Source organism: Ambystoma mexicanum, chromosome 5q (genome assembly GCF_040938575.1).
Source record: "Ambystoma mexicanum isolate Mex_15411 chromosome 5q, UKY_AmexF1_1, whole genome shotgun sequence".
Lineage (NCBI taxonomy): Eukaryota > Metazoa > Chordata > Amphibia > Caudata > Ambystomatidae > Ambystoma > Ambystoma mexicanum.
In genome coordinates, this window is record NC_090933.1 from 360,073,579 (window position 1) to 360,086,554 (window position 12,976).

At 46.3% G+C, this 12,976-nt stretch overlaps 1 protein-coding gene across 2 annotated transcripts in view; it reads left to right on the top strand.

Moving 5' to 3' along the window:
• Window positions 1-12,976, top strand: part of MYOM1 (myomesin 1) — a 526,093-nt gene that overhangs the window by 194,034 nt on the left and 319,083 nt on the right. For both annotated transcript variants that reach the window (XM_069620852.1, XM_069620853.1), the window contains exon 4: window positions 4,041-4,181. In XM_069620852.1, the coding sequence (XP_069476953.1) occupies window positions 4,041-4,181 (141 nt within the window). The remainder of the gene's footprint in view (window positions 1-4,040; window positions 4,182-12,976) is intronic.

Below are 12,976 nucleotides of genomic sequence, written 5' to 3' on the forward strand. Positions count from 1 at the left end.
CAAAAGGAGATGGCAGAGGGGTCTGGCGTGGGTGGGATAGAATGCACCAGCCCCGTTTTTCAAAAGATAGGCACCTCTGATGGAGACTTTGTAGTCAAAAGTGTGTTTGTTCGTGGCAGTGCCTCTACAGTTTAGTTTGTGCCATGCAGGTATTCTTGGTGGTGTACCTTTGACCATGAACTCTAAGGGATGACATTGAGTTGATATAAAGATAATTGTAGTGTTGATATTAGGATTTGTGGCTGCCCGCAAAGACAGAGGGCCTCATTACGAGTTTGGCGGCAGCCATGGAGCTGTTAGCTCCATGGCTGCCGCCAAACCGGGCTCCATTACCGGGTTCCCAGAATGAGGAATTACCGGGCCATTCCGAGTTCGGAGGGCCCAGTAATTCCTCCCTCTGGGAACCCGGGCCCGGACCTTCCCCATTCCCATCTGAGCCCCCATGAGCCCCACGACCAGCCCGTTGTTAGCTCCCTCTTCCCCTCGCGAGACCCGGTAACGACGCCTGGTTTTACCAGGCGTCTTTACCGGGTCCCACGAGGGGACCTCGTAATTTCACGGAACGGGTTCAACGGGTCTGCATCCATTAGCGGAGCCCGTTAACCAGTTCTGCGAACCTTGTAATGAGGCCCAGAGTCTTACTTGTAAACTTCCAGAGACATGCCGGCTATACACGGCACCACAGCCGCAGACGCTCAACCGCATTGCAGCTTGGCCATGGTCACTGAATATTAAAGTTAGTGAAAAGAATTCCAGTGAGGTGTTGAACATCTGACAGCCTGCCCGTCCTCTCAAGACTCAACCGACAAACTGTCAGTGTGCTAGGATGGTTTAGCGAGTTGGGGCGCTGGCTTCAGTGAATTATCTGCATCCCAGAGTCGCAGCTTTCAATGAAGGCAGGATCAGCTCCACCCTTCATCCTTCCGATGGTGACCAATTGTGTTCCATTAAATTGGGCAATGCGAAAGCCCACCAATACAGTGATTGGGCGCGAGTTGAATCTGGGGTGAAGCGCTTTTATGAAAGCATGATATATTTGGGAGATCAAACTATGCAATGGGTGGCTTCACGTGGCTGGGAATTGTGAACGTTTACCGCGTCCCATGTAGTTCTGGAGTGCTCCTTTTGGTGATAGGAAACAGTGAGGTGCAGGCCAGCATTCCCTTGTTCATGCTGTATTTGTTTTAGTAAACGTTCCTTCTGACAATTGAAGGATATTGATAGGAGGGAGAATGCAGAAAGTATCATTTTTTTCATCAGAAGGCAATATTTTGGAGTTCCACACATAAAAATCAAATGTTGCACAAGTGCCTTTGAAGTCTAAAGTAACAGCATACACTTGCCCTCTGCCCATGGGAATCTCTGTGATCTCATGCCAGCTGTCTTCTTTTTGGTATTCTTAGGGTATGCACTGTCTGTAGCGGGTTTGCATCTTAGGGGGGTGGACCAGTAGCCATGGGGGTGTTTGTAAGCAAAATACAGATGGGTATTGGGTTCCCCGGCTGCATGACTATCTCCACTAAATTCTTGAAGATTTGAGATGGGGTGCTTCCAGCACATCATTCGCCGGTAAACCTATACACGTTGCAGGACATATTCCACCAGACCTTGGCAAGACATTGTCCCATCTCCTTCTCTCCTCTTTTACTCTTTTACATGTTCAACCAGCAATCGTGAGAAATCATAGGATGAAAAAGAAATGGCCCAAAAGAACAAACTATGGGAGATTGCTTGCACAGAAGAGGAGCTGCTGCAAAATCCACTAAGAATGAAAACAAAAATGGAATGTCAAGATTGGATTGACACAAATGCGAAAGTAGTTTCAAATAAACTACTAAGTCATCTGCCAATAACTTTTAACAAATTAAAGGAACCTATGTCATACTGTGCAAAATATCTGAGCAAACCACTAATGAAAACTTTAATGAAAGCGCGTCTCAACCTGCTTCCTACTCAGGAAATTTTAGCATTAAGGACAGCCAGTGATGAAAAGACGTGCAGACTTTGCAAAGACCCACAAAAGACAGAAACGATTAGACATCTTCTGATGAGTTGCCCTGCATTGAACCAGGAAAGGAAAGCTTTTTTCAGCCCTCTGCTTCTAAACTCTTTTGTCAGCAACGAAGAAATATGGTGGAACCGTCTCATTACAGGAGCTCAAACTAGATGGACAATAGCGACGGCAAAACTTTTGAACATCGCTATGGATAAGACTAAACCATGTCTGATCCCCTTTGCAACTTCCACCTGAAAACATAGTCGAATAGAAGATTTTCTTCTCTTCTCTTCCTTGCTTTCTTTAATTTCCAGTCTTGAACATTAGACGCTGTTCTACTCTACGATTTTTCTTTTCTTTCTTGCTGAAAACGTCCCTGTAAAAATCTAATATGATTATATGCAGGTAAATAAAAAAAATGTTTTAAAAAGAAATGTTTATTTGTAAGGTCATTACAAAAGGGTGGAGACAGAAAATAATGTGGTCCATTTTTGCCGAAGTAAAAAAACATAACTGATTCGTTAACAATCAGGCCATTGCAATAAAGGCAGAAAAAACAAGCAAGCTAGGCCTAACATATGTGGATCAGTTGTATGGCCTTGCTGGTCAGACAATCCCATGTTCATATATGTACTTTTGGCTATTATGGACCGAGGGTAGCCGCAACACGGCACCATGGCGTGTGACAGACTTTCAGGAAACCAGGCTAATACTACCGAGACTTTGCCTGATCCCACTTTGTCGAGGATGACTTTTAGGTCATCTCTATCTGTTGAAAGCAGATGACCAAAGTATAGTGGGACACTTCCCCCAGCATTGGCTACGAGGCAGTTCTTTGACTCAGACCCTGTCCGGTGTCCTTTTCGACTTGTGAAGGGCAGGTATAGGCGTCATTTATAGAACCAATTCATAACCTTTTAAGGCATTTAAACACCCAGGAGTGTGCTGCATATGCTAAAAAATGACAGAAAATGTGTCCCATGCCACGGTCAATATTTGTGAGTTATCCCAACCTGCCAAAAGCTGTCATGGTTTATTGTCTGCCATCTTGCAGTATGTGCATGGTACTCACGCCTCAAGAGAAGAGAGACCTGTAGGTTTCCCTTTCAGTGTAAGTAGAAAATAAGTGTTCCCCATGGTCATCTCCACGCCACAGAGCCCACCTGAAGCCCTTAAAACAAGTTTTCTTAACCGAGAATCAAGGCAAAGACATTAACATGGACATCAAACAGCCATCGTTAACTTCAAAGATTCCAAGCAAAAGATCTGCATGCTCCCATGAGCTAAAGACAGTGGGCCTCATCACGAGTTGGGCGGTAAGGCCGGCACTAACAGCGCTGGCGCTATCTGCCCTACCGTCAAACCCACCGGCACTATTAGCGCTGGATCACGGACCATTGAGCCCATTTAGGAATGCCCCATTCCCCATTGGGCTCAATGGGGAAATTTTGCGCTCATACCGCCGGCGGATTTCCCGCCAGGGGTATGAGCGCGAATTTTCGGCGGATTTCCCCCCAGCTCAGAGCTGCCTGATTTGGCGGACCCTTAAATCTGGCAGTAACAGCACTACCGCCGGATTTAAGGGTTACCGCCAAACTCGTGATGAGGCCCAGTGTCAGCTAAAATGTGGCTTTCTCTGCTATAGACAAGCATTTCTCAGCAATCTTCCTGTTTGGTATTGTTTAAAATCTTTGAGATATATCTGCCCTTGACTGAGAAACTGTCAGGCTCATTAGTGGGGGACTGAGTGACCGCGGCAGCGCCTTAGCTCGCGAGCAGTTTTCATAGACTGTCAGGCTCTTCTCTGGCGAGCCCCGTCCCACTTAATGCCCTGATCCTGGCCCATGCTGTACCTGCTAAATGTATTTGGCTCTTGTCATGTCTAGGGAGAGTCACATGTATACTGTAGAGGGCTGAGTTGTTCTCCGACTGTGCTGGATGACTTGCACAGTAACAGTATTGCACTTAATTATTTGTATTTCACTGATTATTAAGTTGCTTCTTGACATTCTTTGAGAATTTAATTGTATGGTTTTCCTTTCAGGCTACAAACATCCCATCAAGTGCTAGAAGGCAAATATTCCAAGATGAGTCCCAAAGCAAAGAGGGCAAAGCAGACCATTCTGGCAGAGGGGAAAGAAAATGAAATGGTGGAATATTACGTGATACCCATCTTCAGAGGACGGTAGGTTTCAAATGTCAACCCTTGCCTTAAGCAACTTATCATCACCCTTAGCAGGACCTGTGCTTTTCTACCATTTTTATTTCTATCAACAACAAAAAAGGATTTCATTTTCTCCACTGGCCATTCCTTGGTGTGTTGGTATGTGTTCTGACAGCAGTAGCATCATTCACATAGTGTAGGCTGGTGCCTGCTTGAGATATATAACCTTACAGCACACAAATGGGATTTTACGTCACAAGAAAGGTGCAGTAAACAACCTACCAGATATTTCGTCTCTATCCAACCATTGTACAGTGTGCAGGTTGGCAGGGTGGTGTCCCTATACCCACGGATTCACCACAATCAAGGGGACACACAGCTGGCAGGCACATAATATGCTAATTTTGCTTACAGCGCAACCGTTATGATTGTGCCCCATTCCCGCTGTGACGCCAAGAAAACCACTGGTGAGGGCACGGTGTGTCTCATAAAGGGTTTGGGATGGAATCCTGTGAAGGAATCCTTCCAAGGGTTTCCACATGGCTGCGGCGAAACCGTGGAGCATCGAACAGAAGAAGAACCCCTCATTAAGACCAAGACCCATGGAGGCAGAAGTAGTCGATAAGAAGATGTTGAGAAGACCGACAGCCTCCCAGTGTCACGCTGGCCACAGTAACGATAGGACTCGATGGAAATGCTGTATTCTGTCAACCCTGGTGTTACTATTTTCTTATAGTTGCAGGGTGACACTTCCTTTCATAACATTGGGAAAAATCAGTTTCTTAACAACTGTTTTGATTCATAATGCTTCCAGAGTTTATACCTGATGTCGCAGTTCTGCTGTAATGGAGGGGAGTGTCAGTGACTTACAACAAGTAACCAGTAGCGGGAAAAATGTGTTTGTTAACCGCATGAAAGTACAGAATAAAATTCACACACACACACAAATATTATCTGGCGAAGTTGAATCCTTCAATGGGAGAACATATCATTAGTTTCTAGCCTTTAAAAAATAAGAATCATTTCAAAAACAAGGGTCATACAATTGTAAATTGTGTACACGTCATACAAAAGCACACACAATTTTAGGACAATATAAGGGAGGAACAGAACATTGGAAAGCAAATAAACTGCCACTGCATTGTTTCAGACATGCAGAGCTGCATCAGGGTCTTATCCAACATTTTTAGACAGGAGGCCTCATTACGAGGCAGGCGCTCCCGTAATGAAGGGTGCCGGTACAGGACCGGCACCGTTCATTACGGGATGCCTGATTACGAGGTCCCCTAGCAGGACCCGGAACAGACGTCTGGTAAAACCAGACGTCCTTTCCGGGTCCCGCGAGGGGACCAAGGAGCTAATAAAGAGCCTGTTATTAACGGGCCCGTTATCAGCTCCATCCCCATTTCCATTGAGCCCTATGGGGGCTCAAATGGGAAAGGGGAATGGATCTGTGCATGAGGAATTACCGGGTCCTCCAAAGGTTGGAATGACCCGGTAATTCCTCATTCACAGAACCTGGTACTGGAACCCGGTATGGAGGCAGTCATGCCCTTACTAAGGGCATGGCTGCCTCCATACTTGTAATGAGGCCCAGGGTATTTTAGCTCTTCTGAAATGGCTACAGTCTTTTAGTAATCATATAGATTAATAAATAAAGGAAAGAGATTCCGGCGATGGCCTGCCCTGCAGCAAAAGGTTATTACTGAATTCCACATTTGTTCTCGATGCAGTTATTCTAGAGAGCCGTTTCAAAAGGAATTACTATAAGTAACTCTGACTTATCCTTGATGACGCTTTACCTGGAGAGGGGTGTGTGATTCACAAAGTTACTATGGAGGAACCCGCAGTGTAAAGAAAACGGTGCTAAAACCATGGGTGACACCTTTTTGCACGTGTTAGCACTTTCTTTTTACACTGTGGAGCATTTTCAGTGTTTTTGGAGGTTGGGGTATGGAATGGTAGTACCATTTGCATCTCGCATGTCCCCTCCACCTCCAAAAAACGCATGGGTTTTCACACCAGCACAGTATTTAAATGTTTGCGTAAAAAGAATGGATTGCTATGGCCCTCGCCTGCTTTTTACACCTGCTAGAAGTATGCAGATTCCGTAGGAATCCATTGTAAATGTCTTCAGCCACGTGTAAATGGCAGGCAGCATTTACGCTGTTTGAACCACAAAGTGCAAATAAATGCGAGTTCACCTGTTTTGACTTTTGTTATACTTAATGGCTGAAATGACGGAAACTGCATGGAAGTACCATTTTGTATGTAAGTATAAATGTTATGGGTCCCCAACATGCAATTTATGCATTTTGTAAAATGTCCTCCTATGACTAACACTGACTTACTCTCCACATACTCCTGACTTGCTAGTTGTAAAGGCTGGTGTAAATCAGAGTTTCTCATAGTAAATTCTTTGTGAATCCTTTGTGAATAGCCCACTTCAGGTTTAAGTCAAGGGGAGTCAGGGTAGCTGCTTTATGAATGGCCCCCTAAATCTGAAGTCTATGAAGTTTCAATGAACCAACAAAAAAGGAAATACTAACAAGGACGATGGAATCGAGGTAGTGGGTGCACGCAGGTTGTTTGTATCATCACTTTATAGGTACAACATCCAGGTCATGGGCAATACTTGTAAAGAGAAGCTTCGAGAAAATTATTATTATTCTCCATATGGTATTTACTGAGTGCAGACCTAACTTCGGGAAGCAACAGAGTGCTTTACAGATGTATACAACAGTAGAGATGCATAATGGAGCACTTTTCAGAGATAACAACAGAACAGATATACTGTGAGGTGTAGGATACAGAGGGGCACAGAGGAGGGGTACAGCTGTACCGGGTGGCAGCGAGGAAAGGGGCGGGCGGTGTCTAGCAAATCCGGGTGGTGCGGGGGCGATGTGATGGCCTTAAAGAGGTGGGGGTCAGGAGTTCTTTTCTGAATTGTAGGAGCGTGTGGCTGAGTCTGATGCTGACGGGGAGGAGGTTCCATAGTCTTGGTCCTTTCCTTTTGGCAGCGGGAGATTACTAGTCTGCATGTGTTCTGGCTTTTGGTGGAGTGCTGTCCACAGAGATGCTGAGTTTCTCTGCAAGATATCTCGGTGGCTTGAGGGCGACTTTTTTTTATAGATGATGCAGCAAGGTGAATCAAGTGTGTGTGCAGTGGGATACAGTGAAGGTCGATGAAAGCCGGGGTGATGTGGTAGTATCTGCGTAGACCCTTGATGAGATGTGAGGCTGCGTGTAGGACACTTCTCAGGGGAACAAGAGAGGATGACGGGAGGCCTTTGAGCAGGGCATTGGCCCATCCAGGCGGGATAGAACCAGTGCCGGAACAGTGGATCTAAAGGTGACTGGAGGGAGGAAGGGCTTGACTTCCTACAGGAGGGAGAGCTGATACCAAGCTGTCTGAGTTTTCTTAGATATATGTGTCTTGAAGGAGAGGTGTTTGTCGATGTGCAACCTGAGGGACTTAGCGTGGGAGGTGAGCTCGGGTGTGAAGCCTTCAAGGTTCATGGTTGATAGCCAGGTCTGTATGTCTGGGTGCTCTGTGGTGTTGGTAAGGAGTATGAATTCGGTCTTGGAGGGGTTTAGCTCCAAGTGTGCTTTGGGCATCAAAGGCTGGATCAGCCTTTGATGGAGTCTTTGTTTGCAAAGTGATGGCCAATGGCATGAGGGCAGCAGTTGGAACATTGAGGTGTGGGTACAAGGCAGTATCATGGCAGCACTGGAAATAAGGAAGAGAAATGTGATCATGTGTGCCTGAGGGTCCACGTGGGGAAGACTAAGAGGTTCTTATTGAGCTATCAAAGCCACTGGGTAAAGCGCTTTGTAGGCAGGCATTTGAGGCCTTTTTTATTACAACACAAAATACTTGATTGCCCTGTGGGAGGTTGCACATGCAACCCCAGATAAGCACAAGAAGCTCTGAGAGGCGGCTTCAGTGTGTGCAGGCAACAGCGCCCAACCCGCATTGAGAACAAAGCCAAAATATTATGTGATGCATTCAATTGATCATTTTTGCTAATCACAGTCGCCTTGGGAACAAGGGGATCCCTTGCATCATGAGTTTGAGCCCCGATATAATGCCTAGAAGCTGGCGCATTCTGGCACTAAGCGAGATTTTAAAAACAAAGGAAAAAATGAACAACTTAAGTGGGCAGCATCCTGATCTCTGCCCACTTTGTGTGGTAGGTCACGCAGGGAGTGGCAATGCATTGTGTGGTTGCCATTGGAACCTGGAGTGTCATGTGTGCTAGCTACACTGCTGCAGAGAGTTTGTTTATCTTCTCTAATTTCCCATATCTTGCTCCTCTCATTCCTACAGGCATTGGGCCTCATTATGAGTTTGGTGGTAGTTTGGCAGTAAATCTGCACTTCCGTTTGCAAGTGGCAGCATGGCAGTGTTAGTCCCCATTTATGGAGTCCATAGGACTCCATGGGGTTTTTGGCAGAACTACCGCCAGTGGTAATGCTGCTGCAGTAATTTGACCAAAAATTGGTGGTAGGTTGGTGGATCCACCTTCAGCTATGTACTGGAGGTAAATCCTACACCCCACCACCAATCTTGTAGTTTGACAGTGCGGAAATGCAGCGGTAACAGAATTACCGCTGCATTCCCACCAGTTTTTCCCACACAGCCGACCTTGTGATGAGACCCACTTAATCAAACCTTTCATGCTATCGGCGCATGTGACCTTCAGTTATGTGACCACTGGATGATTGGGTGGCAAAATCATGGGAGTGGCCTCTGCCATATTCCGCTAAGCATACAAGGAGTTTACCCTCACTTGTAAAAATGTAGCTATTGCCCAGGCGACCTTGACGACCCGACGACAGAAATCCGGATGTCCTTGCTTTCCCACTATGCCTTTTTCATGGTATCAGCACCGAAGTTTACCCAGCTCCAGAGATTAAGCTGCCTCTTGATTGACTGATGAGCTGGGGAAGACATGGAAATCAAGGTAGCAAAACTACTGGCATGACTTTAGAAAAGAGACAGAGGCCTGAAAAAGAATATGGAGTCAGAGATTACAAGGGAGGAAAAGAGTTTGGCGTTCTGCGGACCGTCAAGTTCTCTGGACCAATATAAGGTAGGAGTATCAAGAAGGTACAGGAGACGCTTTCAATGTTGGTCTTGCTAGGCGCATTCAGAGGTGAAGCCATCTGGGGAAAGCGGACTGTTCCTGAAACACTGCTGCGACAGCCGAGTGACCGGGTCATACACAGACATTTATATCTCACCACCTGCAATGATTACAAGTTCAACAAGCTCGTGGGCAGAGTGTCTGTTGCGCAGGGAGGAGTCCTACCAGACACCCAGACTCTGCTTCCTCCCTAGAAATACAAGAATAACAAAGCAAGGGGCCATCCAGCTAGTAACAGTCCAAGGAAGCCTGTGGCAACATGGTTGGGGGCAGAGGTCTTTATCCTCAGAGGTGCCTAGTATTGTGGAGAAGACCACAAGTGCTTGATGTCTGGTGTGGTGGTATCACAGATGTGGCAGGCAGTTGGCTATCACTGCCTTACAGTTCTGGGGTTGTTAGGGGCTCTGGGTGGTCCGTGGTGGCCTGACGGTAGGTGACTTTTCCTAGCAAGCTCGGAGTGATTCTCTTTGGGGCCTGACACGGGGTGAATCAGGGAAAGGCATCCTGTTGGATGAGGGGTGCACGGAACCTGCACTGGAATACCAGGTGGCTGAAGGGGAGCAGATGCTGAGGCAATGGCAGCATGTGTGGGGAAGTGCACTCATCCAGGCTGCCTTTATCAATGAACTGGGCGCCAAAGTAGAAGGCACCCTGCTGGAGGCTACACCATCTGAGAAAGCTTGAACAGCACACCTTCGCCAACCTCTCTAGCCGGTATCACCGACTGCAGATGCAGAGGATGGTGCAGGTTGAAGCAGCTGCCTCTGGGTCTCGGGACACTTAATTCACAGGTGATGGGCCCAGGTTTAAGGCCCTAGTTGAGGTGTTCTTGTTTGTACTTTCCTCCCCTATTTCTGCAGATTTCCTCCTGAGTAAAAGGCCATGGCTAGGAGCCCCAACGAAACATATAGGTGCAACATGTATAATGGCCACAGCCAAAGGCCATGGCAAGTGGGCACTAAAGAAAGCAATCGGTGCAACATGTACATTGGCCAAGGCCAAATATATATTCACTTATAAACTTTGGTTAAGGGATAGTTAAGGTAATCAGATTTAATGCAACAAAACCCTTGAAATTCAGCAGATGTGATGATCATCTTAACTCGGCGTCCCCTGTTGATGACCCCTAGGATCTAATGATGTGTTCATTATATAGTGCTTATGCCTAAGCGCTTTACATAGAACACATATATACAACATCACCCAGCCAGAGTTGGTACTCATTCATCAACCTAGCTTAGATCAGACAAGTGCAGACAGGGTTTCCTACGACATAATATATGATATAATATAATATAATATAATACATTTAGTTCATATTAGACTGGGCCAGACAGGGTTTCAGACAATATAATACAATACCTTAGATTAGAGAAGGAGGGGATATGGTTTCATGCAATACCCACAATGCCTTGCTATTGGGGCTCTGAACTGGAGGTGAACTTCCAGCGATAGCTACTAGGTGGCGTTGTGGAATGTGTGATTTGGCTCAAATGGACTTTTCTACTTATGTATAGGTACATATGTAATCTTGTCTAATCTAAACTGTGTAATGCATAGAGAATGAACCTTCCTCCTCTGTTCCCACGTGGATATGGATATAGATTACTCAATAAAGCAATATACCAAATCCAGGCTTTGTGCTTAATCCTGCAAGGTGTACAGGTCTCTTTTTGGTGTTCACCTCTGACAAAGCTTCCTTAGTCATTTTACAGTCCCTTCATAGATTGAAATATGCTTTGGGAGATATCATTTAAACGCCTAAGCATGGCTGTAAAATTCGGACCAGTGCAACAACCTCAAAGACGCGCGCCATCCATGATGTACACCCTCGTGACGGCCACGTCCAGGGCAGTTATGTGGTTAAGGACTAGGGTTCAGGGGTGCACTGGGAACCAAAAGTGGCCCTCGAAATAAATATTTTTTAAAGTGGACCCTTATTACACATTTTGTGCAAGCCCAACCCTTTTCCTATGAGAAAGTTTGAAAATAAAATAGGTAACAACACAGAAGAGGGCCAGCCGGCCAGGGTGCAGAGGCCTACTGGGAAATCTCCAGAGTTCCCTGTAGGCCAGCCTGTTCACCCCTGCCGGGGTTGAAATCTTGGCCATTTATTTTACCTGAAGGCTGATCTCGTTAACAACGTTGCTGGTTTCTGGCGAGTGAGCTATTCATTGCTACAAGGTTAGATTTTCACGGCACGGCAAAACCTAGACGCCTTGCTGCAATGTACAGCCATCCTATTGCTTGCTCTTTCTTCCTGCCCTGCCTGATTTCTCGAGGGCTGCCTTTCATTGTAAGTGGTCCTTGAAAGCCTCCCGTAGCATTGCTTCAACAATAGCACGCAACAGAGTTATTTATATCCAGGCCTTGCAGGCCTTTCACAGAGCTCCTCTGAAGCACAGCTGCTCGCGCTTTTGTTACAGTGCACGTTTTAGAAGCGTCGACTAGCTCGCCGTGCTTGTTGGCCCGATGCTTGTCCCCAACATTTGTACTGCAAAAAGAAAAAACAAAAGAACACTGGTGAGGTGTCAATCAAGCATGGATACATGGAGCATGCGCAGAGTTCATTAAGCAATGCAAAAAAGGAAAGGCATCATCTTAACTCTGCTTTCCCTGATATTAATGTCGGCCATATTGGTTTAATCTCCATGATAGTTTGAGGAATTGTTGTATGTAATTCAAGCAGCTCAGAGCCTACCCATGGTGTGTTCGCCACTATTGCTGCATTCGGCTGCTGTTCCGTAATATGGGAGCAGAGAGCACAGTGGCAGTGTTCTCATTTTTCACCAAAAGTGTTGCAATGGTATCAGGTAATATTGTCCCCTTATATAATGTTGCCATATGCATAGTCGCCGGGAAACGGCATAGGCGACCTTATATAAGGGGACAAAATATGGGGTAAATGGGAGAAGGGGTTGCAGGGGCAGGTTCCATATGGTAATGTCGCCGCATAAAAACGGCGCCATTCTTGCACGGTGACATTTTTGCGGGGACATCATCACATGGAGCTGTTGCAATCAGGTTGATGAACAGATGCAAAGAACACGCCATATTGATGAAGAGCCCTTGGGGGCAGGAGCTCTGCCCATCTCCACAGAGATGTCTCATCTTTTCTTTCATTAAAAGGTTTCATCTCAACATGCAAGTGTGGGACCTTCAGATGTGTTATGCCATCCCAATGCTCATTTAACTGCAGGTAGCAACGCAGGAGGCTGAGCACCTCCGGGTGCTTTCCCTTCTTTGTGCATTTTCTCCGGACCTCCATCGTGCAGTTTCGGAAAGCCGAGAACAACATGGGAGCAATCCGAGCATGAAAAATAAACAAAGTTTTGGCGCTCTGCGTTTTAGGCTGCTAGACAACCAACTGTTGCTATATACACGACTCAAGACCTGCCCCGCTGTGCCTCTGCACTCGCTGTCAGTACAACCTCGCAACACAGTAGCCAACAATTCATGTCGAGAGCCGTTGGTACACTCGACACAGATAGGTCAACTCTGTTCGCACTGTAATCAGGGAAGGAATTTGGAACAAACAAAGTGGAGCAGCGCTCCTGCAAAAATGGTCTTGCCAGAGTGACGTTGCATGTAGACCCGAGGGCCAACCCCCCTGTTATATCTGCATCGGTTCATAATAACATGACAAAATAAAGCACAGAGACAATG